A 25104-nucleotide genomic window follows, 5' to 3' on the forward strand; every position below is an offset into this window, starting at 1 on the left:
TAGGGTTAGCAAAATAGTATCCCTGTCGAGGGAATCAATGTTGTCTGACAGGGTATCAGTCCATGCTGCTGCAGCACTACACATCCAGGCTGAAGCAATAGCAGGTCTCAGTAGAGTACCAGAGTGTGTATACACAGACTTCAGGATAGCTTCCTGCTTTCTATCCGCAGGCTCCTTTAGGGCGGTCGTATCCTGAGACGGCAGTGCCACCCTTTTAGATAAGCGTGTGAGCGCCTTGTCCACCCTAGGGGATGTTTCCGAACGTAACCTATCCGTTGACGGGAAAGGGTACGCCATCAGTAACCTCTTAGAAATCACTAGTTTCTTATCAGGGGAACTCCACGCTTCTTCACACAACTCATTTAATTCATCAGATGGGGGAAAAGTCACTGGCTGCTTTTTCTCCCCAAACATAATACCCCTCTTGGTAGTAACCGGGTTAACGTCAGAAATGTGCAGTACATCTTTCATTGCAGTAATCATGCATCGGATGGCCTTTGTAGACTGTACATTTGTCTCATCCTCATCTACACTGGAGTCAGACTCCGTGTCGACATCTGTGTCCACCATCTGAGCTAGCGGGCGTTTATGAGCCCCTGATGGCCTCTGAGACGCCTGGGCAGGCGCGGGCTGAGACCCCGGCTGTCCCAAGGCTGCTGCGTCATCGAACCTTTTATGTAAGGAGTTGACACTGTCGGTTAAGACCTTCCACATATCCATCCAATCAGGTGTCGGCCCCGTCGGGGGCGACACCACACTTATCTGCCCTTGCTCCGCCTCCACGTAACCCTCCTCATCAAACATGTCGACACAGCCGTACCGACACACCCCGCACACACACAGGGAATGCTCTGACTGAGGACAGGACCCCACAAAGTCCTTTGGGGAGACATAGAGAGAGTATGCCAGCACACACCACAGCGCTATATAACACAGGGATTTACACTATAATAAGTGTTTTTACCCAATAGCTGCTTAATTATCTTATTTGCGCCTAAATTTATGTGCGCCCCCCCCCTCTCTTTTTTACCCTTCTTGTATCAGGATACTGTAGGGGAGAGCCTGGGGGCTGCTTCCAGCGGAGCTGTGAAGGGAAAATGGCGCTGGTGTGCTGAGGAAGAAGGCCCCGCCCCCTCAGCGGCGGGCTTCTGTCCCGCGTTTTGTGTAACTTAATGGCGGGGGTTTTTACACATATACAGTGCCAGACTGTACATGTGTATTTTTATTGCCAAAAGGTATAATAATTGCTGCCCAGGGCGCCGCCGCCGCCCCCCCCCCCCCAGCGCCCTGCACCCTACAGTGACCGGAGTGTGTGGTGTGCTGTGGGAGCAATGGCGCACAGCTGCGGTGCTGTGCGCTACCTTAATGAAGACAGGAGTCTTCAGCCGCCGATTTCGTCGTTCTCTTCTGTCTTCTGGCTCTGCAAGAGGGACGGCGGCGCGGCTCCGGGAACAGACGATCGAGGTCAGGCCCTGTGTTCGAACCCTCTGGAGCTAATGGTGTCCAGTAGCCTAAGAAGCACAAGCTAGCTGCAAGCAGGTAGGTTTGCTTCTCTCCCCTCAGTCAAACGTAGCAGTGAGTCTGTTGCCAGCAGATCTCACTGAAAATAAAAAAACCTAACAAATACTTTCTTTTCTAGCAAGCTCAGGAGAGCCCACTAGGAGCACCCAGCTCTGGCCGGGCACAGATTCTAACTGAGGTCTGGAGGAGGGGCATAGAGGAAGGAGCCAGTGCACACCAGATAGTACCTAATCTTTCTTTTAGAGTGCCCAGTCTCCTGCGGAGCCTGTCTATTCCCCATGGTCCTTACGGAGTTCCCAGCATCCACTAGGATGTCAGAGAAATAAACAATGACAACATAAATGTTGTCATCGTTTATTTTTTAGGCAGAACTCGCCTAGTGTGTACCCGCCTTAAGATGTGACAGGGGCGTGTCCAAACTGAAATCTAAATTCCAGTGTTATAACAAAGCCGACCAGCATTTGTGGGCTACATGCACAAGCAGACAGTATTTACCCTGCATGCAAAGAAAATAAATGTACATGCACTCCATGCATTGCGACATGGTTTGTCCTGGTGATTTACGCACAATTTAAAATTAGCCCCATATGCGAGTAACAAACATAAGCTGCTGCTTTTCTTTCTGCAACTGAGCCTCGCTACATCTGGAACACACTAGAGGTGATCTAGATATCCTACATAAAAATTCACATTGAAAATAACTAATAATAAACTAAAAACATTTAACTGCAACACCACAGGAACACACAAAATCAGTGACACACATCCAATACTGGAGTCAAATGAGAACATGATGTTAACATGGATCACAAATATGCAGCCAGCGTACATTCACAGCAGGGTGTAACATCCCTTTCAGAGCCAGAGATCTGACATCACCAAATGCACGGGGACAAGTTAAGCCAATGCACAAATTAGAACAAAAGTTTGTAAAACAAAAACTTTTCCCACTTGTAGAAAAAAGAAAGAAATAAGCAGCTAATACACCCCTTACTCCTCCTATTCCCCCAACTAGAAATAGGGATCCCTTCCACAATGCAAATGCTAGTGAACGCATATGTATAGGGAACATGACAGGAAATCTCCTAAAACAGCCAGTGAGTGCATTACAGAGACAGAAATAATAGGCTGTAGCTGATTGAATTAGAAATGTTAGCCATCCAATCAGGAGCGGGGAAAAAAAAAAAAATTTATACATACATACATACTACATATAATTCCCTGTGACTTTGTAACACGCATTTCATCAGTTGTAACTGTACAAAAAGAATTTAGGGAGGTAATTCAGATCTGATCGTAGCCGCAAATTTGTTAGCTAATGGGCAAAACCATGGGGGTAATTCCAAGTTGATCGCAGCAGGATTTTTGTTAGCAATTGGGCAAAACCATGTGCACTGCAGGGGAGGCAGATATAACATGTGCAGAGAGAGTTAGATTTGGATGGGGTGTGTTCAATCTGCAATCTAATTTGCAGTGTAAAAATAAAGCAGCCAGTATTTACCCTGCACAGAAACAAAATAACCCACCCAAATCTAACTCTTTCTGCACATGTTATATCTGCCTCCCCTGCAGTGCACATGGTTTTGCCCAATTGCTATCAAAAATCCTGCTGCGATCAACTTGGAATTACCCCCCATGTGCACTGCTGGTGGGGCAGATATAACATGTGCAGAGAGAGTTAGATTTGGGTGGGTTATTTTGTTTCTGTGCAGAGTAAATACTGGCTGCTTTATTTTTACACTGCAATTTAGATTTCAGTTTGAACACAACCCACCCAAATGTAACTCTCTCTGCACGTTATATCTGCCCCACCTGCACTGCACATGGTTTTGCCCATTAGCTAACAAACTTACTGTTGCGATCAGATCTGAATTAGGCCCTTAGTAGCAACTGCACTGAGCAAAGTCTGGGGGCACACCTTAGGGAGCAAAGTTGTTTTACAGTTAAAGTGCAATTGAGTTGGGTGCAGGTTTTTATTTGAAATCAGTAGTTTAAAATATAAAAAGCATAAGAGTAGGGTCCATCTATAACTTTTCTTTAAAAAAAAACACCATTGTATGCCGATCCCATTAACAGTTTAAAAAGTTTAGTACCATATACACATAACATCACCATACCACCGCTAGTTCCCCTATAACAAGGTTCTGAAAGCAGCACTAAATTGAATGGATTTGTTTCTTGCACCATATTTTACTTATATTTCATTTATTTTCATGCCATCAGCACAGCCTCTACTCAATGACAGGCCCACTTACACAGTTCCAAGATTATTCTATACAAGGTTTGGTGTGGGGACAATAAAATAAGACGGATTCAGTATCGCTGGGATCCTGACCTCAGTCGGGATTTAGACGCCGGGCTTATGGCATCCTTCGCGATTTTTTATTTTTTTAATATAGCACAATAAGGGAGATTGTGTGTGTGTGTATAATATATATATATATATATATATATATATATATATATATATATATATATATATATATATATATATATATATATATACACATATATATATACACACACACACACATTATATATATATATATATATATATATATATATATATATATATATATATATATATATATATATAATGTATTAAAAACAAATTTTCCCAAGTGCGCTAAATGAAAACGTATCTACAATGATTCTTCCAGTGTTGTTTCCGTGGATAGGATTTGAATACTGGAGACGGTTAGTGTCTGGGAACCTGTAACGGACACCCCTCACCAAGATAGTCACCCAAACAAGAGGCCCAAGGCCAATTAGTAAAAAATTATTTTAATAGCATACATATGAACAAATGCAATTTTTACACAGAGTTCATTATGCACTGTTTACACAGATGTGTTTAAAAATAATGCCAGTAAAAGACAACCAATGAGTTTGTTGTATGATCTTGACTCTAGATACTCCCTCACCTTTTTCAAGGTGCGAGCTCGAGGGTGAGTATCTTCACAAACTAAGGGGGTAATTCTGAGTTGATCGCAGCAGCAAGTTTGTTAGCAATTGGGCAAAACCATGTGCACTGCAGGGGGGCAGATATAACATGTGCAGAGAGAGTTAGATTTGGGTGGGTTATATTGTTTCTGTGCAGGGTAAATACTGGCTGCTTTATTTTTACACTGCAAGTTAGATTTCAGTTTGAACACACCCCACCCAAATCTAACTCTCTCTGCACATGTTATATCTGTCCCCCCTGCAGTGCACATGGTTTTGCCCAACTGCTAACATATTTGCTGCTGCGATCAACTCAGAATTAGGCCCTAAGTTGGAAACTTCTGACAGACCCAACGCGTTTCATCTTATCGACTTCATCAGGGGTAACAAGTATAAAATAAAAACAGGCTTGCTTGCCATTAATGGATTTATATATGGAAATTCACAACCTTGAATATAAGAATAATAGAGTCTCTTATGCTGGCTCCTGATAGGAGCTTTCTTGGTAGTTCCTTTTAGGAATCTTAATAATCCTAGGTGAAGATTTCTACAGGCTGCCTTAAAAATAATGAAGGAAAACTCCTTTTAAAGGGCTCCTTATGGGAACTATTGAACTATTGATTGGAGTTCCCTTTAAAGATACCGGCAGTCATGTTTTAGCAACCTGCCTGAATAAGATATCCAGAAATTATAATCAAGACTGTCACTGGTGTTAGCCCGTATAAAGAATAATTCAAAAGGTATATAGCCGATTAGACAAATCACAACGCAATGTAACTTCCTCAGTAACACTCACAGAATGGATCCTGAAGGATTTTAGCTGTGCATGGAAGTGACAGAAATCCTTCAGGATCCATTCTGTGAGGGAGTATCTAGAGTCAAGATCATACAACAAACTCATTGGTTGTCTTTTACTGGCATTATTTTTAAACACATCTGTGTAAACAGTGCATAATGAACTCTGTGTAAAAAAATTGCATTTGTTCATATGTATGCTATTAAAATAATTTTTTACTAATTGGCCTTGGGCCTCTTGTTTGGGTGACTATCTTGGTGAGGGGTGTCCGTTACAAGTTCCCAGACACTAACCTTCTCCAGTATTCAAATCCTATCCACGGAAACAACACTGGAAGAATCACTGTAGATACGTTTTCATTTAGCGCACTTGGGATAATAGTTTTTATTGTGTATGTTATTGAGGTCTTTCAACAGGGATCTCACCCATTCTGCTGCTCCTAGCTTGGCACAAGATAAAGATACTAAATATATATATATATATATAAAAATTTTGCCATTCTGTGGATGTGATAGCTATAGGATGCTGTTCTATTGATAATGGATGCCATGAGCAGACATTCCTGCAGCTCACCGATGGTAAGAAAATAAGATTTTACTCACCGGTAATTCTATTTCTCGTAGTCCGTAGTGGATGCTGGGAACTCCGTAAGGACCATGGGGAATAGACGGGCTCCGCAGGAGACTGGGCACTCTAAAGAAAAGATTAGGTACTATCTGGTGTGCACTGGCTCCTCCCTCTATGCCCCTCCTCCAGACCTCAGTTAGGGAAACTGTGCCCGGAAGAGCTGACATTACAAGGAAAGGATTTGGAATCCAGGGTAAGACTCATACCAGCCACACCAATCACACCGTATAACTTGTGATAACCTTACCCAGTTAACAGTATGAACAACAACTGAGCCTCACTCAACGGATGGCTCATAACAATAACCCTTATTTAAGCAATAACTATATACACGTATTGCAGAAAGTCCGCACTTGGGACGGGCGCCCAGCATCCACTACGGACTACGAGAAATAGAATTACCGGTGAGTAAATTCTTATTTTCTCTGACGTCCTAGTGGATGCTGGGAACTCCGTAAGGACCATGGGGATTATACCAAAGCTCCCAAACGGGCGGGAGAGTGCGGATGACTCTGCAGCACCGAATGAGCAAACACAAGGTCCTCCTCAGCCAGGGTATCAAACTTGTAGAACTTTGCAAATGTGTTTGAACCCGACCAAGTAGCCGCTCGGCAAAGCTGTAAAGCCGAGACCCCTCGGGCAGCCGCCCAAGAAGAGCCCACCTTCCTTGTGGAATGGGCTTTTACTGATTTTGGATGCGGCAATCCAGCCGCAGAATGAGCTAGCTGAATCGTGCTACAGATCCAGCGCGCAATAGTTTGCTTTGAAGCAGGAGCACCCAGCTTGTTGGGTGCATGCAGGATAAACAGCGAGTCAGTCTTCCTGACTCCAGCCGTTCTGGAAACATATTTTCAAAGCCCTGACTACGTCCAGTAACTTGCAGTCCTCCAAGTCCCGAGTAGCCACAGGCACCACGATAGGTTGGTTCAAATGAAACGATACCACCTTTGGGAGAAATTGAAGACGAGTCCTCAATTCTGCCCTGTCCATATGGAAGATCAGATATGGGCTTTTACATGACAAAGCCGCCAATTCCGACACACACCTAGCCGAAGCTAAGGCCAATAGCATGACCACTTTCCACGTGAGATATTTTAGTTCCACGGTCCTAAGTGGCTCAAACCAGTGGGATTTCAGGAAATCCAACACAACGTTAAGATCCCAGGGTGCCACTGGTGGCACAAAAGGGGGCTGAATATGCAGCACTCCCTTAACAAACGTCTGAACCTCAGGCAGTGAAGCCAGTTCTTTTTGAAAGAAAATGGAGAGGGCCGAAATCTGGACCTTTATGGACCCCAATTTTAGGCCCATAGTCACCCCTGACTGTAGGAAGTGCAGGAAACGACCCAGCTGGAATTCCTCTGTAGGGGCCTTCCTGGCCTCACACCAAGCAACATATTTTCGCCATATACGGTGATAATGCTTTGCTGTCACGTCTTTCCTAGCCTTTATCAGCGTAGGAATAACTTCATCCGGAATGCCTTTTTCCGCTAGGATCCGGCGTTCAACCGCCATGCCGTCAAACGCAGCCGCGGTAAGTCTTGGAACAGACAGGGCCCTTGTTGCAGCAGGTCCTGTCTGAGAGGCAGAGGCCATGGGTCCTCTGTGCGCATTTCTTGCAGTTCCGGGTACCAAGTCCTTCTTGGCCAATCCGGAACAATGAGTATTGTTCTTATTCCTCTCTTTCTTACTATTCTCAGTACCTTGGGTATGAGAGGAAGAGGAGGAAACGCATATACCGACTGGTACACCCACGGTGTCACTAGGGCGTCCACAGCTATCGCCTGAGGGTCCCTTGACCTGGCGCAATATTTTTTTAGCTTTTTGTTGAGGCGGGACGCCATCATGTCCACCTGTGGCAGTTCCCATCGGTTTGCAATCAGTTGGAAGACTTCTTGATGAAGTCCCCACTCTCCCGGGTGGAGGTCGTGTCTGCTGAGGAAGTCTGCTTCCCAGTTGTCCACTCCCGGAATGAACACTGCTGACAGTGCTTGCACGTGATTCTCCGCCCATCGAAGAATCTTTGTGGCTTCCGCCATTGCCATCCTGCTTCTTGTGCCGCCCTGGCGGTTTACATGGGCAACCGCTGTGATGTTGTCTGACTGAATCAGCACTGGCCGGTTTCGAAGCAGGGGCTCTGCTTGACTCAGGGCGTTGTAAATGGCCCTTAGTTCCAGTATATTTATGTGTAGAGAAGTCTCCAGACTTGACCACAGCCCTTGGAAGTTTCTTCCCTGAGTGACTGCCCCCACCCTCGGAGGCTTGCATCCGTGGTCACCAGGACCCAGTCCTGTATGCCGAACCTGCGGCCCTCGAGAAGGTGAGCACTCTGCAGCCACCACAGAAGAGACACCCTGGCCCTTGGGGACAGGGTGATCAGCCGATGCATCTGAAGATGCGATCCGGACCACTTGTCCAACAGATCCCACTGAAAGATCCTCGCATGGAACCTGCCGAAGGGAATGGCTTCGTATGAAGCCACCATCTTTCCCAGGACTCGCGTGCAGTGATGCACCGATACCTGTTTTGGTTTCAGGAGGTCCCTGACCAGAGATGCTAATTCCTGGGCCTTCTCCACCGGGAGAAACACCTTCTTCTGTTCTGTGTCCAGAATCATACCCAGGAAAAGCAGACGCGTCGTAGGAATCAGCTGCAACTTTGGAACATTCAGAATCCAGCCGTGCTGTTGCAACACTTCCTGAGAGAGTGCTATGCTGATCAACAACTGCTCCCTGGACCTCGCCTTTATGAGGAGATCGTCCAAGTACGGGATAATTATAACTCCCTTCTGCCGAAGGAGTATCATCATTTCGGCCATTACCTTGGTAAATATTCTCGGTGCCGTGGACAGGCCAAACGGCAACGTCTGAAATTGGTAATGACAGTCCTGTACCACAAATCTGAGGTACTCCTGGTGAGGTGGATAAATGGGGACATGCAAGTAAGCATCTTTGATGTCCAGCGACACCATAAAATCCCCCTCTTCCAGGCTTGCAATAACCGCTCTGAGCGATTCCATTTTGATCTTGAATTTCTTTAAATAAGTGTTCAAGGATTTTAAATTCAGAATGGGTCTCACCGAACCGTCCGGTTTCGGTACCACAAACATTGTGGAATAGTAACCCCTTCCCTGTTGAAGGAGGGGGACCCTGACAATCACTTGCTGGAGGTACAGCTTGTGAATTGCCGCCAGCACTACCTCCCTTTCCATGGGGGAAGCTGGCAAGGCTGATTTGAGGTAACGGCGGGGGGGGGGGGGGGGGGGGGGTCGCTTCGAATTCCAGCTTGTATCCCTGAGATACAATTTGTAAAGCCCAGAGATCCACCTGTGAGCGAACCCATTGGCTGCTGAAGTTTCGGAGACGTGCCCCCACCGCACCTGGCTCCGCCTGTGGAGCCCCAACGTCATGCGGTGGACTTAGTGGAAGCAGGGGAGAACTTTTGTTCCTGGGAACTGGCTGCATGGTGCAGCTTCTCACCTCTACCCTTGCCTCTGGCAAGAAAGGATGCGCCCCTGACTCTCTTGCCTTTCTGGGAACGAAAGGACTGCATTTGATAATACGGTGCTTTCTTAGGCTGTGAGGAAACCTGAGGCAAGAAAGTCGACTTTCCAGCTGTCGCTGTAGACACGAGGTCCGACAGACCGTCCCCAAACAATTCCTCACCCTTATAAGGCAAAACCTCCATGTGTTTTTTAGAATCAGCATCTCCTGTCCATTGCCGAGTCCATAAGACACTCCTGGCAGAAATGGACATCGCATTAATTCTAGAGCCCAGCAGGCAAATGTCCCTCTGAGCATCCCGCATATATAAGACGACGTCTTTGATATGGCCCAGGGTTAGCAAAACAGTATCTCTGTCGAGGGAATCTATGTCATCTAACAGAGTATCTGTCCACGCTGCTACAGCACTACACATCCAGGCTGAAGCAATAGCAGGTCTCAGTAGAGTACCAGAGTGTGTATACACTGACTTCAGGATAGCTTCCTGCTTTCTATCCGCAGGCTCCTTTAGGGCGGCCGTATCCTGAGACGGCAGGGCCACCTTTTTAGATAAGCGTGTCAGCGCCTTGTCCACCCTAGGGGATGTTTCCCAACGTAACCTGTCCGTTGGCGGGAAAGGGTACGCCATCAGTAACCTCTTAGAAATCACTAATTTCTTATCAGGGGAACTCCACGCTTCTTCACACAACTCATTTAATTCATCAGATGGGGGAAAAGTCACTGGCTGCTTTTTCTCCCCAAACATATAAACCCTCTTGGTATTAACAGGGTTAATCTCAGAAATGTGTAATACATCTTTCATTGCAACAATCATGTATCGGATGGCTTTGGTCATTTTAGACTGTAAATGTGCCTCATCATCGTCGACGCTGCAGTCGGACTCCGTGTCGACATCTGTGTCAACCATCTAAGATATAGGGCGTTTATGAGCCCCTGACGGTTTCTGAGTCGCCTGGGCAGGCGCGGGCTGAGACCCCGGCTGTCCCAAGGCTGCAGCGTCATCAAACCTTTTATGTAAGGAGCTTAAATTGTCGTTTAAGAACTTCCACATATCCATCCAATCAGGTGTCGGCCCCGACGGGGGCGACCCCCACACTTATCTGCCCTTGCTCCGCCTCCACGTAACCCTCCTCATCAAACATGTCGACACAGCCGTACCGACACACCGCACACACACACAGGGAATGCTCAGACTGAGGACAGGACCCCACAAAGTCCTTTGGGGAGACAGAGAGAGAGTATGCCAGCACACACCACAGCGCTATATAACACAGGGATTTTCACTGACAATAAGTGATTTACCCAATAGCTGCTTTATAAGTCTTATTTGCGCCTAAATGTATGTGCCCCCCCTCTCTTTTTAACCCGTCTTGTACCTGGATACTGCAGGGGAGAGCCTGGGGAGCTGCTTCCAGCGGAGCTGTGAAGAAAAAATGGTGCTGGTGTGCTGAGGAAGAAGGCCCCGCCCCCTCAGTGGCGGGCTTCTGTCCCGCTTTCTGTGTAAAAAAATGGCGGGGGTTTTTACATATATACAGTGCCAGACTGTATATATGTATTTTTATGCCAAAAGGTACCACAATTGCAGCCCAGGGCGCCCCCCCCCCAGCGCCCTGCACCCTACAGTGACCGGAGTGTGTAAGTGTGCTGGGAGCAATGGCGCACAGCTGCGGTGCTGTGCGCTACCTTAATGAAGACAGGAGTCTTCAGCCGCCGATTTCGTCGTCTTCAAGCTTCTGTTCTTCTGGCTCTGCGAGGGGGACGGCGGCGCGGCTCCGGGAACGGACGATCGAGGACAGGTGCCTGTGTTCGAACCCTCTGGAGCTAATGGTGTCCAGTAGCCTAAGAAGCACAAGCTAGCTGCAAGCAGGTAGGTTTGCTTCTCTCCCCTTAGTCCCACGTAGCAGTGAGTCTGCTGCCAGCAGATCTCACTGAAAATAAAAAACCTAACAAATACTTTCTTTACTAGCAAGCTCAGGAGAGCCCACTAGGAGCACCCAGCTCTGGCCGGGCACAGATTCTAACTGGAGGAGGGGCATAGAGGGAGGAGCCAGTGCACACCAGATAGTACCTAATCTTTTCTTTAGAGTGCCCAGTCTCCTGCGGAGCCCGTCTATTCCCCATGGTCCTTACGGAGTTCCCAGCATCCACTAGGACGTCAGAGAAATGGGGCTTGCACTGTTTTCACATTCATGGTCCACTCAGTGTTTGCATTTACCCATTATGCACTGGCTAGGAGGCGGGGGAGGAGTCTCTGTAGGGATGAAAGATCCCTATGGAAAGAGCGCTTTCATCACACAGTGAATGGAGAGTTACACAGCAAAGGCAAAGGGAAGACGTTTCATTTCAAATAATATAATTTACAATTCACAGTTTGAGGATGTGTAGAAATTATAAAAAAAATAAGAATTTACTTACCGATAATTCTATTTCTCATAGTCCGTAGTGGATGCTGGGGACTCCGAAAGGACCATGGGGAATAGCGGCTCCGCAGGAGACTGGGCACAAAAGTAAAAAGCTTTAGGACTACCTGGTGTGCACTGGCTCCTCCCCCTATGACCCTCCTCCAAGCCTCAGTTAGGATACTGTGCCCGGACGAGCGTACACAATAAGGAAGTATTTTGAATCCCGGGTAAGACTCATACCAGCCACACCAATCACACCGTACAACTTGTGATTTGAACCCAGTTAACAGCATGATAACAGAGGAGCCTCTGAAAATATGGCTCACAACAATAATAACCCGATTTTTGTAACAATAACTATGTACAAGTATTGCAGACAATCCGCACTTGGGATGGGCGCCCAGCATCCACTACGGACTATGAGAAATAGAATTATCGGTAAGTAAATTCTTATTTTCTCTAACGTCCTAGTGGATGCTGGGGACTCCGAAAGGACCATGGGGATTATACCAAAGCTCCCAAACGGGCGGGAGAGTGCGGATGACTCTGCAGCACCGAATGAGAGAACTCCAGGTCCTCCTCAGCCAGGGTATCAAATTTGTAGAATTTTGCAAACGTATTTGCCCCTGACCAAGTAGCTGCTCGGCAAAGTTGTAAAGCCGAGACCCCTCGGGCAGCCGCCCAAGATGAGCCCACTTTCCGTGTGGAATGGGCTTTTACAGATTTTGGCTGTGGCAGGCCTGCCACAGAATGTGCAAGCTGAATTGTACTACAAATCCAACGAGCAATCGTCTGCTTAGAAGCAGGGGCACCCAGCTTGTTGGGTGCATACAGGATAAACAGCGAGTCAGATTTTCTGACTCCAGCCATCCTGGAAACATATTTTCAGGGCCCTGACTACGTCCAACAACTTGGAATCCTCCAAGTCCCTAGTAGCCGCAGGCACCACTATAGGCTGGTTTAAGTGAAATGCTGAAACCACCTTAGGGAGAAATTGAGGACGAGTCCTCAATTCTGCCCTGTCCGTATGAAAAATCAGGTAAGGGCTTTTATAGGATAAAGCCGCCAATTCTGATACACGCCTGGCTGAAGCCAGGGCTAACAGCATTACCACTTTCCATGTGAGATATTTTAAGTCCACAGTGGTGAGTGGTTCAAACCAATGTGATTTTAGGAATCCCAAAACTACATTGAGATCCCAAGGTGCCACTGGAGGCACAAAAGGAGGCTGTATATGCAGTACCCCCTTGACAAACGTCTGAACTTCAGGAACTGAAGCTAGTTCTTTTTGGAAGAATATTGACAGGGCCGAAATTTGAACTTTAATGGACCCTAATTTGAGGCCCATAGACAGTCCTGTTTGCAGGAAATGCAGGAATCGACCCAGTTGAAATTCCTCTGTAGGGGCCTTCCTGGCCTCACACCACGCAACATATTTACGCCAAATACGGTGATAATGTTGCACAGTTACATCCTTCCTGGCTTTGATCAGGGTAGGGATGACTTCATCCGGAATGCCTTTTTCCTTCAGGATCCGGCGTTCAACCGCCATGCCGTCAAACGCAGCCGCGGTAAGTCTTGGAACAGACATGGTCCCTGCTGGAGCAGGTCCTTTCTCAGAGGTAGAGGCCACGGGTCTTCCGTGAGCATCTCTTGAATTTCCGGGTACCAAGTCCTTCTTGGCCAATCCGGAGCCACGAGTATAGTCTTTACACCTCTCCTTCTTATGATCCTCAGTACCTTGGGTATGAGAGGCAGAGGAGGGAACACATATACTGACTGGTACACCCACGGTGTTACCAGAGCGTCCACAGCTATTGCCTGAGGGTCCCTTGACCTGGCGCAATATCTGTCCAGTTTTTTGTTGAGGCGGGACGCCATCATGTCCACCTTTGGTTTTTCCCAACGGCTCACAATCATGTGGAAGACTTCTGGGTGAAGTCCCCACTCCCCCGGGTGAAGATCGTGTCTGCTGAGGAAGTCTGCTTCCCAGTTGTCCACTCCCGGAATGAACACTGCTGACAGTGCTATCACATGATTTTCCGCCCAGCGAAGAATCCTTGCAACTTCCGTCATTGCCCTCCTGCTTCTTGTGCCGCCCTGTCTGTTTACGTGGGCGACTGCCGTGATGTTGTCCGACTGGATCAACACCGGCTGACCCTGAAGCAGAGGCCTTGCCTGACTTGCATTGTAAATGGCCCTTAGTTCCAGGATATTTATGTGAAGTGACGTTTCCATGATTGACCACAAGCCCTGGAAATTTTTTCCCTGTGTGACTGCTCCCCAGCCTCTCAGGCTGGCATCCGTGGTCACCAGGACATCCTGAATGCCGAATCTGCGGCCCTGTAGGAGATGAGCACTCTGTAACCACCACAGGAGAGACACCCTTGTCCTTGGAGACAGGGTTATCCGCTGATGCATTTGAAGATGCGATCCGGACCATTTGTCCAGCAGATCCCACTGAAAAGTTCTTGCGTGGAATCTGCCGAATGGAATCGCTTCGTAAGAAGCCACCATCTTTCCCAGGACCCTTGTGCATTGATGCACTGACACTTGGCCTGGTCTTAGGAGGTTCCTGACTAGGTCGGATAACTCCCTGGCTTTCTCCTCCGGGAGAAACACCTTTTTCTGTACTGTGTCCAGAATCATCCCTAGGAACAGCAGACGTGTCGTCGGAATCAGCTGCGATTTTGGAATATTTAGAATCCATCCGTGCTGTCGTAGTACTACTTGAGATAGTGCTACTCCGACCTCTAACTGTTCTCTGGACCTTGCCCTTATCAGGAGATCGTCCAAGTAAGGGATAATTAAGACGCCTTTTCTTCGAAGAAGAATCATCATTTCGGCCATTACCTTGGTAAAGACCCGGGGTGCCGTGGACAATCCAAACGGCAGCGTCTGAAACGGATAGTGACAGTTCTGTACCACAAACCTGAGGTACCCTTGGTGAGAAGGGCAAATTGGGACATGGAGGTAAGCACCCTTGATGTCCAGAGACACCATATAGTCCCCTTCTTCCAGGTTCGCTATCACTGCTCTGAGTGACTCCATCTTGAACTTGAACCTTTTTATGTAAGTGTTCAAGGATTTCAGATTTAAAATGGGTCTCACCGAGCCGTCCGGCTTCGGTACCACAAACAGCGTGGAATAATACCCCTTTCCCTGTTGTAGGAGGGGTACCTTGATTATCACCTGCTGGGAATACAGCTTGTGAATGGCTTCCAATACCGCCTCCCTGTCAGGGGGAGACGTTGGTAAAGCAGACTTCAGGAACCGGCGAGGGGGAGACGTCTCGAATTCCAATTTGTACCCCTGAGATACTACCTGCAGGATCCAGGGGTCCACTTGCGAGTGAGCCCACTGCGCGCTGAAATTCTTGAGACGGGCCCCCACCGTGCCTGAGTCCGCTTGTAAGGCCCCAGCGTCATGCTGAGGACTTGGCAGAAGCGGGGGAGGGCTTCTGTTCGTGGGAAGAGGCTGTCTGCTGCAGTCTTTTTCTCCTTCCTCTGCCCCGGGGCAGATATGAGTGGCCTTTTGCCCGCTTGCCCTTATGGGGACGAAAGGACTGAGCCTGAAAAGACGGTATCTTTTTCTGCTGAGAGGTGACCTGGGGTAAAAAGGTGGATTTCCCAGCCGTTGCCGTGGCCACCAGGTCCGATAGACCGACCCCAAATAACTCCTCCCCTTTATACGGCAATACTTCCATATGCCGTTTGGAATCCGCATCACCTGACCACTGTCGCGTCCATAACCCTCTTCTGGCAGAAATGGACATTGCACTTACTCTTGATGCCAGAGTGCAAATATCCCTCTGTGCATCTCGCATATATAGAAATGCATCCTTTAAATGCTCTATAGTCAATAATATATTGTCCCTGTCCAGGGTATCAATATTTTCAGTCAGGGATTCTGACCAAGCCACCCCAGCACTGCACATCCAGGCTGAGGCGATTGCTGGTCGCAGTATAATACCAGTATGTGTGTATATACTTTTAAGGATATTTTCCAGCTTCCTATCAGCTGGTTCCTTGAGGGCGGCCGTATCAGGAGACGGTAACGCCACTTGTTTTGATAAGCGTGTGAGCGCCTTATCTACCCTAGGGGGCGTTTCCCAACGTGCCCTAACCTCTGGCGGGAAAGGGTATAATGCCAATAATTTTTTAGAAATTAGCAGTTTTTTATCGGGGGAAACCCACGCTTCATCACACACCTCATTTAATTCATCTGATTCAGGAAAAACTACGGGTAGTTTTTTCACACCCCACATAATACCCTTTTTTGTGGTACTTGTAGTATCAGAAATGTTCAAAACCTCCTTCATTGCCGTGATCATGTAACGTGTGGCCCTACTGGAAAATACGTTTGTTTCCTCACCGTCGACACTGGAGTCAGTGTCCGTGTCAGTGTCTGTATCGACCTGAGGTAACGGGCGTTTTAGAGCCCCTGACGGTGTTTGAGACGCCTGTACAGGTATTAACTGATTTGCAGGCTGTCTCATGTCGTCAACAGTCTTTTGTAAAGTGCTGACACTATCACGTAATTCTTTCCATAAGACCATCCAGTCAGGTGTCGACTCCCTAGGGGGTGACATCACTAACACAGGCAATTGCTCCGCCTCCACACCATTTTCCTCCTCATACATGTCGACACGACGTACCGACACACAGCACACACACAGGGAATGCTGATAGAGGACAGGACCCCACTAGCCCTTTGGGGAGACAGAGGGAGAGTTTGCCAGCACACACCAGAGCGCTATATATATATATATAGGGATAACCTTATATAAGTGTTTTTCCCTGATATAGCTGCTGTATATATTTATCTGCCAAATTAGTGCCCCCCCTCTCTTGTTTTACCCTGTTTCTGTAGTGCAGGACTGCAGGGGAGAGTCAGGGAGCCTTCCTCCAACGGAGCTGTGAGGAAAAAATGGCGCCAGTGTGCTGAGGAGATAGGCCCCGCCCCTTTTTCGGCGGCCTTTCTCCCGCTTTTTTTATGGAAAAATTGGCAGGGGTTAAATGCATCCATATAGCCCAGGAGCTATATGTGATGTATTTTTTGCCAAAAAAGGTGTTTTTATTGCGTCTCAGGGCGCCCCCCCCAGCGCCCTGCACCCTCAGTGACCGGAGTGTGAAGTGTGCTGAGAGCAATGGCGCATAGCTGCGGTGCTGTGCGCTACCTTATTGAAGACAGGACGTCTTCTGCCGCCGATTTTCCGGACCTCTTCAGTCTTCTGGCTCTGTAAGGGGGCCGGCGGCGCGGCTCCGGGACCCATCCATGGATGGGCCTGTGATCGTCCCTCTGGAGCTAATGTCCAGTAGCCTAAGAAGCCCAATCCACTCTCTACGCAGGTGAGTTCGCTTCTTCTCCCCTTAGTCCCTCGTTGCAGTGAGCCTGTTGCCAGCAGGTCTCACTGAAAATAAAAAACCTACTTTAAACTTTTACTCTAAGCAGCTCAGGAGAGCCACCTAGATTGCACCCTTCTCGTTCGGGCACAAAAATCTAACTGAGGCTTGGAGGAGGGTCATAGGGGGAGGAGCCAGTGCACACCAGGTAGTCCTAAAGCTTTTTACTTTTGTGCCCAGTCTCCTGCGGAGCCGCTATTCCCCATGGTCCTTTCGGAGTCCCCAGCATCCACTAGGACGTTAGAGAAATATGCATGCTGACTTGCATTCAATTCTTTATCAACCCCAGTATGTGCAGGTTATTTAGTAAGCAGGATGGTCAATATTATTATTATAATGGTATACTGAATGAAGAACGGATCACGTACCTGATTTTTGTCAGGGTGCAACTTTAGTGCCAACTTCTTAAACGCCTGCCTGATTTCCCTATTGCTGGATGCTTTGGACACGCCAAGTAAACTGTAATAGTCCTGATCTGGGCAGATGAGCACAGCTAGAGACAAGACCACCAAACAAAGAATTGTCCTCTTCAGAACACTAATATTTGCACTGTAAAGCTCCATCGTTCCTACCAATATCACAATCCTATAATTAATAAAATACTAATTAGTCCACTTCTAGTTCACATTGTGTTCTTCAGTAAAGTACATGGTGCTGCCTCATATTACTGCGCCAATCCTTTGCATCTGCAATGAAAAACAATAAAACGCGTTAGCGTGACGTGGTTCAGTAACAGCATTCACTGATGAAATGTAAATAACCCTCTGGGAATTTGAATATTAATCTGAAATACGTCACATTGAGCTCTACACCTTCTAGGCCCAGATTTTCTTCTCAGTGCTAGGAGAGGGCTCAGTGGTGCCCGAAAATAATGATACAGGGAGAGTGCTAGTGGCCACAAATGCCTCCAAGACGACCCAAACCAGTTTTTCCACTGTCCTTTCACTGCGCGTAAACCTTAACTAAAACAGATTAAATGCAGAGCAGCCAGAAGCGAGAAACCCTCCCCCGTCATTAACACTTTAATCATAGTAAAAATAGAATGTATTCTATTGTCACCATAATTCAGCTAGTAAATTGGAAAGCGCAATGGAATAATTTGTTTTGTTTTTTTAGCCAAATATTATTATTATCATACAATTAATTATAAAATAACCAATTTTAGTCATCTTTGGTCAAATGTTATGCCCCCTACACATTAGGCGACACACCGCCGAGCTGCCCGATGGCGCAGACGGCCGACCCGGCTGCGGGGGGAGCGAAGTTTCTTCACTCCCCCGTCACCCGGCTCCATAGCACTGCATGCTAATATGGACGAGATTGTGCATATTGGCCTGCATGCATAAGCGACACGGCACCGTGCATCGTTCGTGCCTACACACTGACCAATATGAACGAGAATGTTCATATTGTTCAGTCTTATCGCATAAAGAAGGCATTCCCAACCGCGGTCCTCAAGGCACACCAACAGTGCAGGTTTTAGTGATATCCAGGCTTCAGCACGGGTTCACTACGATATGCCGGCGGTCGGGCTCCGGCGACCAGCATACCGGCGCCGGAAGCCCGACCGCCAGCTTACCGACAGTGTGGCGAGCGCAAATGAGCCCCTTGCGGGCTCGCTGCGCTCGCCACGCTACGGGCACGGTGGCGCTCCACACTATTTTATTCTCCCTCCAGGGGGGTCGTGGACCCCCACGAGGGAGAATAAGTGTCAGTATGCCGGCTGTCGGGATTCCGGCGCCGGTATACTGTACGCCGGGATCCCGTCAGTCGGCATACTGAAGACCACCCTTCAGCACAGGTGGTTAAATCAAAATAACTGAGCTACTAATTAAGTCACCTGTGTTCAAGCCTGGATATCAGTAAAACCTGCACTGTTAGTGTGCCTTGAGAACCGTGGTTGGGAAACACTGGCCTAAAGTGTAAGGCCCATTAGCCAATGGGCAAAATTTGGCAATTTGAAAAACACACAATAGACTTATTACAAATGTCAACACTTACAACCGACGCCGACATACGAAAATTACATTTTATAATGAATATTTACATCATGACATCAAGTAGCTGTCTGACAGTTTCCATCACACTAAGGGGTCTATTCATGAAGCAGTGAAAAGTGTGGAGAAGTGAGCCAGGGAGAAGTTGCCCATGGCAACCAATCAGCATTGAAGTAACATTTATAATTTGCATACTATACAATAGTACGGAGCAGCGGATTGGTTGCCATGGACAACTTCTACACTAGCTCACTTCTCCACTCTTTTCACTGCTTCATGAATAGACCCCTAAGGTCCCAATTCCGTGGTAGACAGAATGCAGATGTTTTATCACTGCGAATCTGTTGCCCTGGGCATGTGACAGAATGGATTTAAGAAGACAGTCATAGTGAGGATTTTGATGCAGACTGATTGACAGGTAGTGAGAGTTTGGGGGGTGGTAACCACGGGTGTCTAGTGAAACGCAGGCATGTCCAGAGCGTTTAGCAGGCATGTTGCAGCCAGAGGTTGCGTCTGTGTACTGGCCTTGGTGTCTTAGTTGTGACGGAGATCTGAGCTTTGTATACATGCAGCACAACAGAGACACCTCTGGTGGAGATCTCAATACAAATCCCAGCGGCTGCAACATTAGCACATCTTCTCAGATGCGCTATGTACAAAGACACAATTGCAATGGGATTTGCGTCCACCTCTAAATCAGGTCCTAAGCGCAGATTCCCAGCACGAAAGCAGTGGTGACTACAGCATGACCTGAACCAATATCTTTCTCCCACCACTCCTACACACCCATAATACAGACCTCCAACTGAGCAATGGGCGTGGGCAGGGGTGTTGAGTTAAATGGTTTGGAACATTTATTAAGGTCAACATGCTCCTGATTGTTTGTGGAAAATAAACAGCTAATGGTTTAGTTGCCTACACCCAGGTGCTTGTTAAGCAAAATAAATTATAGCTATATTAGCATATGCAAATTAATGGCTAAAAAAAGACTGTTTCATTTCCTTTGCTGAGCATTTAAAGAAGTGTACATCTATGTAGAGCAAACAAATAATGCAGCAAACACACATTGCACTAGAAGCAATAATTATAGGGTAGGCAATGGGGAGATCACACACCAGGTATTGCTAATCTACTTGTCCCAGGATGCTCAGTCCATCAATTGATACGATTCATAAGAATAAAGCCTCAAGTAATAACTTGCTACCAGTCTATCAATATATACACACATATAAATCAATAACAATGATAAATTCTGAAAACCAGTTTGTAAATGCCGCAGCGGGTTCATATCATCTTACATATTACACTGTATAAACTCAATACAGCACTGTACAAGTTCCTAATAAAAAAAGGGATATTAAAGAAAAAATGTGAAACTGGCATTTATATGACTGGAGTTGGCCTTTGGGCAAGAGTAATTAAGGGCCTAATTCAAACCTGATAGCTGTGGTTAAATTGTGATAAATTTGCAGAGGTCTGCGATCAGATAGTCGCCGCCCAGGGAGAGCGAAAATCTGCCCCGTGCAAGTGTGGGATTGCATGTGTACGTCGTGCAAAAACTTCAGCGGACATCTGCAAATCCGTTCGCAACTCACTCACCATCGAATGATTTTTCCAGTCTGTGCATAGCCCAGGACTTACTCCTACAGTGCAACACAAACAGGCTGATCGGGGCCGGAGCCGACGTCACACACCCTCCCAGAAAACGCTTGGGAACGCCTGCGTTTTTCCCGACACTCCCAGAAAACGGCCAGTTACCACCCACAAATGTCCTCTTCTTGCCAATCACTTTGCAAACGCCTTGCAATCAAAATTTTCGCACCATCCTGTCGCTGTTTGGCGTCGCACCTGTGCATTGCGGAGCATACACATGCGTAGTCATTCGATAAACGGACGCTGTGCGATTTCGCACAACAGTGATCAGGTCTGAATCAGGCCCTATGTTCTCTCCAAACCAAAAGTCACCCAAATACTAGAAAGTGCGAGGCCGCAATGGGATGCCCTATCACTCCTTAACCATTTAGTCAGGAAAGGGAGCTGGCATCACACATAACTACATACATTATTAGGGAGCAGAAGACAGAAACGGAACCTGAACACTGCAAAAAGCGATTTGGGGACTCACGGAGGCAGCAGTCTCACTGGTCTCATGTGGGGGTGCAGTCAATATACCGCCTGTCGTGATCCGATGCCGGAATCCCAAAAGCCAGCATTTTACAAACAGCTGGAATCCCGACACCCGCCCGCTATTCCCATTCGTTTGGTGGGTACACGCCAACAACAGAGTGGAAACAGAACCTGTGGCAAGCGATGCGTGGTAGCACTGCGAGCCCGCAAGGGTACCCACTTCTCGGATGCTGTATCCCCTTCATGCATGCTCTAGTCCAGTGGTTCTCAAACTCGGTCCTCAGGACCCCACAAAGTGCATATTTTGCAGGTAACCCAGCAAGTGCACAGGTGTATTAATTACTCACTGACATTTTAAAAGGTTCACAGGTGGAGCTAATTATTTCACTTGCTATTCTGTGAGGAGATCTGCACAACATGCACTGTGTGGGGTCCTGAGGACCGAGTTTGAGAACCTGTGCTCTAGTCTACACACTCTTCTTCTATAATAGGGGACGCATAAGGCTTGCAGACAGTCAACAGTCAATAGGTCAACCAGATTATGTCGATGGGAGATTGCGGACACCATGGTAGTGTTATTTAAAGCAACTTAACAGTGTCGGCTTTATAATGCTAAACATGATGTTTTACAATCATGGTTTAAAGCTAAAATTCTGACATGTTCAAAACGCTTTAAATAACCATGTCGGCAATCTCCCATCGACATGCTGTCAGCAAGATAACTATTTCCCCATTACAGATACACCAGTGATGTGGAATCTGTAACTAAAAACAATCCAGGTTTCAATAATAACATTATGGGGTCACTAAGCAGGGGTTTTGAAAAACTCAACATTTCCACGGTTTTGATGCCGGATTTAAAATGCAGCAAGAATATTTAATCCACAATCGATTTTATTTGCATTTTGACTGTACTTCCAAACCGCTGCTTAGTAGGCATACCCCTAAAAGTGAATTTGGCGGACCGACACACTGGAGTTACTACTGATACTACACATTACCAGACTGTACATACAAATACAACATGCTTTCTGACACACACAAACCAGGGAACACAGAAGACTAATGTATTCTACAAAGTTGAAGAACTAGCAAGTAACAGCATAGGACAATCCAGTGAAGTTATTACAGAACCCTGCATCATTCATACACACTCAATGGAACACCTTAATCAGTGAAAACTTAATCAGCAGAGTAAGTACATAGCTCCTGCATACATGCCACAGGCACTCCATACACTACAGGCAGGAGAATCATTGTAATATAGGACCTAGGCAGTAATGTATGCACTGGGGAACATTATACTGATCTCTCACCTGCAGACAGTGTAGCCGGCAGCAGCAGCGTGTGATCAGACGGAAGTAGTCTGTGTGTGTACAGTACAGTACACCGGGATGCTGACGCAGAGCTGTGATGCTGCAGCAGGCCCTCATCCCCTCCCACCTCGGCTGTTGCAGCCGTATGGCAGCTGGGGAGTCTGGGATGTGGGCAGGAGCTGTGTCCTGTCGCCGCTGTATTGGCTGCAGCTGACTCAGGTCTCGGAAGATGATCGATTAACATTCCACAGCAGCAAGTTCATTGTGTTACTTACACTTACTAGCTTGTGTGTGCTTTGCTATACATAAGCCACTTTTACATTGCTTTTTGCTGATAATTGAGATGAAGAAATCTGCAATACACAAACCTATGAGATTTAGTGCAACACGAAGGCAGCAAGAACATGAAAGAGGGGGTGTGGTATTGAAAGTCGACAGTAACTAGGTCGACAATGTCTAGGTCGACCACTATTGGTCGACAGTAACTAGGTCGACAGGGTCTTTAGGTCGACATGTTCTAGGTCGACATGTCAAAAGGTCGACATGAGTTTTTAATGTTATTTTGGTGTCGTTTTCTTCGTAGAGTGACCGGGAACCCCAATTAGTGCACCATTAGTGCACCTGAAGAACCGCTTCGATGCCCGGGTCGCAGCGGCTGCGTGTGACGTCACACAGCCTCCGCAGCCCACCCCCCGAACGGTCTGGCCACGCCTGCATTGGTCGGACCGCGCCCCCCCTAAACGGCGGCTTAACGCCGCCGTCCAGCCCCCTCCCGCCCAGTGACTGCCTCTGCCTGCGTCACCGGCGCAATTCTGACCCGATCGCACCGCTGCGAACAATTGCAGCGTGCGAATGGGTCGGAATGACCCCCTATGTGCACTGCTGGGTGGGCAGATATAACATGTGCAAAGAGAGTAAAGGGGGGTACTCATGGAGCGATCACTGCTTAAAATCTAAGCAATCTGACTAGATTGCTTAGATTTTAAGCAGCGATCACTCCGTGTGTACCCCTCACAGCAATAGCGGTGCGCAGCCTCGCGCATCGCTATCGCTGGTGCTAGACAATCTAGCAGGTCGCTCACTTCACCCGCTGGGTGAAATGAGCGCCTCCCCCCCCGTCTCCTTAACGCACGCTCAGCAAACATCTCTCCCCAAATCGGCCTGTGAATACGGCCCTTTAGAGTTGGGTGGGTTATATTGTTTCTGTTCAGGGTAAATACTGGCTGCTTTATGCTTACACTGCAATTAAAGGGGGTACACACGGAGTGATCCGTGCTTAAATTCTAAGCAGTCTGACTAGATTGCTCAGAAGTTAAGCACGGATCTCTCCGTGTGTATGCCCCACAGCATTGCCTCACATGCAGGCCGGTACTAGACTGGCTTGCATGCCGGCACAATGTAGCAGGTCGCTCATTTCACCGCTGTGTGAAATGAGCGCCCCCCCCCCTCACTCAGCACACATCGCGCTGTGAGCTGAGCAAATTTGCTGCTGCCATCAGATCTGAATTAGGCCCTTGGTTTTTGAACAGTGGGTCTAATTCAGTACTGGTTGTACTTCTGCTAAAAACGCTTTTCAGCCATCTGCGCATGCTCTGCGGCCACAGTGTGCAGTCATTCACATTGCGATCGGGGGCGACGACGCGGTGTTGCTGGGGAGTGGTACAGGAAACGCAGGCATGTCATGGCCGATTTCGGGGTGGCCCAATGATGTCGCCTGTGTTTCCTGCGATCGGAAACATGGCTGCGTATCCAGGGGGCTTCCACTAACTGCCGATTTCTGTGATGCGATTGCAATTGGATTTTTTTTTGGGGGGGGAGGGTTGCGAAACTGCTACTGAAGCTGAATGAGGGCCCATATACTTTGTCCAGATTTTTTTTTTTATATTTATTTGCATTGTTCTAACACAGTTGTGCTTCGGTTTGAAGACATGAACAAATAGTGTGTTCAGCACTGTGCTGGGAGCCGCCTTACTTAAACAATTTTTTTCTTTTCCCTTTAGTTTTAATACCCAGCAGGTGACGTGTCCCTGCAGGATACCAGCAGTTTAGTAAGTCCGGGACAGGAGCAATGCAGGTTACTGAAGTGTACTAAGTGCTGATTCACTTTTCATTCACTTGTTCATGACAGAGCAAAATGTTGACACCCACAGAATATATGACTGTAACAAAAAACTTATTTAAAAAGTAATGTAACGTCTAAAAGGTTCCGTATACATTTTCAGGTTCTATTTTAGAAAACACTATCAGGTTTATTTAATAACACAGGGCCTTATTCAGATCGCATCGCAATCGCAGTGCGACCGCAGTCCCACCCTGCGCGTGCATGAGACGTTAATGCGATTGGATTACATTAATTGCGAACACCTCTGCCTGATTGACAGACAGAGGCATTCGCGGGGTGGGCGGGAGGCTGCATCCGAGCATTTTCTGGGGCATCCTTGGGGAAACGGGGGCGTGACGGCGGCGT

The 25104-nt window shown here is 47.4% G+C and overlaps 1 protein-coding gene across 3 annotated transcripts in view; it reads right to left on the reverse strand.

Moving 5' to 3' along the window:
* The window catches only part of DNAJC10 (DnaJ heat shock protein family (Hsp40) member C10), a 136458-nt gene extending 113584 nt beyond the window's left edge, over positions 1 to 22874 (reverse strand). The window contains exons 1-2 of one of the 3 annotated variants that reach the window (XM_063933321.1): positions 22638 to 22728; positions 17566 to 17883 (exon numbers count right to left, since the gene is read on the reverse strand). In XM_063933321.1, the coding sequence (XP_063789391.1) occupies positions 17566 to 17760 (195 nt within the window). In that variant the 5' untranslated portion in view covers positions 17761 to 17883; positions 22638 to 22728. Of the gene's footprint in view, positions 1 to 17565; positions 17884 to 21541; positions 21566 to 22637 lie in introns of those variants that run through there. The other 2 variants (XM_063933322.1, XM_063933323.1) reach the window with 2 other exon arrangements.
* Positions 22875 to 25104: the final 2230 nt, after the last annotated feature.

This window comes from Pseudophryne corroboree, chromosome 7, assembly GCF_028390025.1.
Source record: "Pseudophryne corroboree isolate aPseCor3 chromosome 7, aPseCor3.hap2, whole genome shotgun sequence".
Classification (NCBI taxonomy): Eukaryota; Metazoa; Chordata; class Amphibia; order Anura; family Myobatrachidae; genus Pseudophryne; species Pseudophryne corroboree.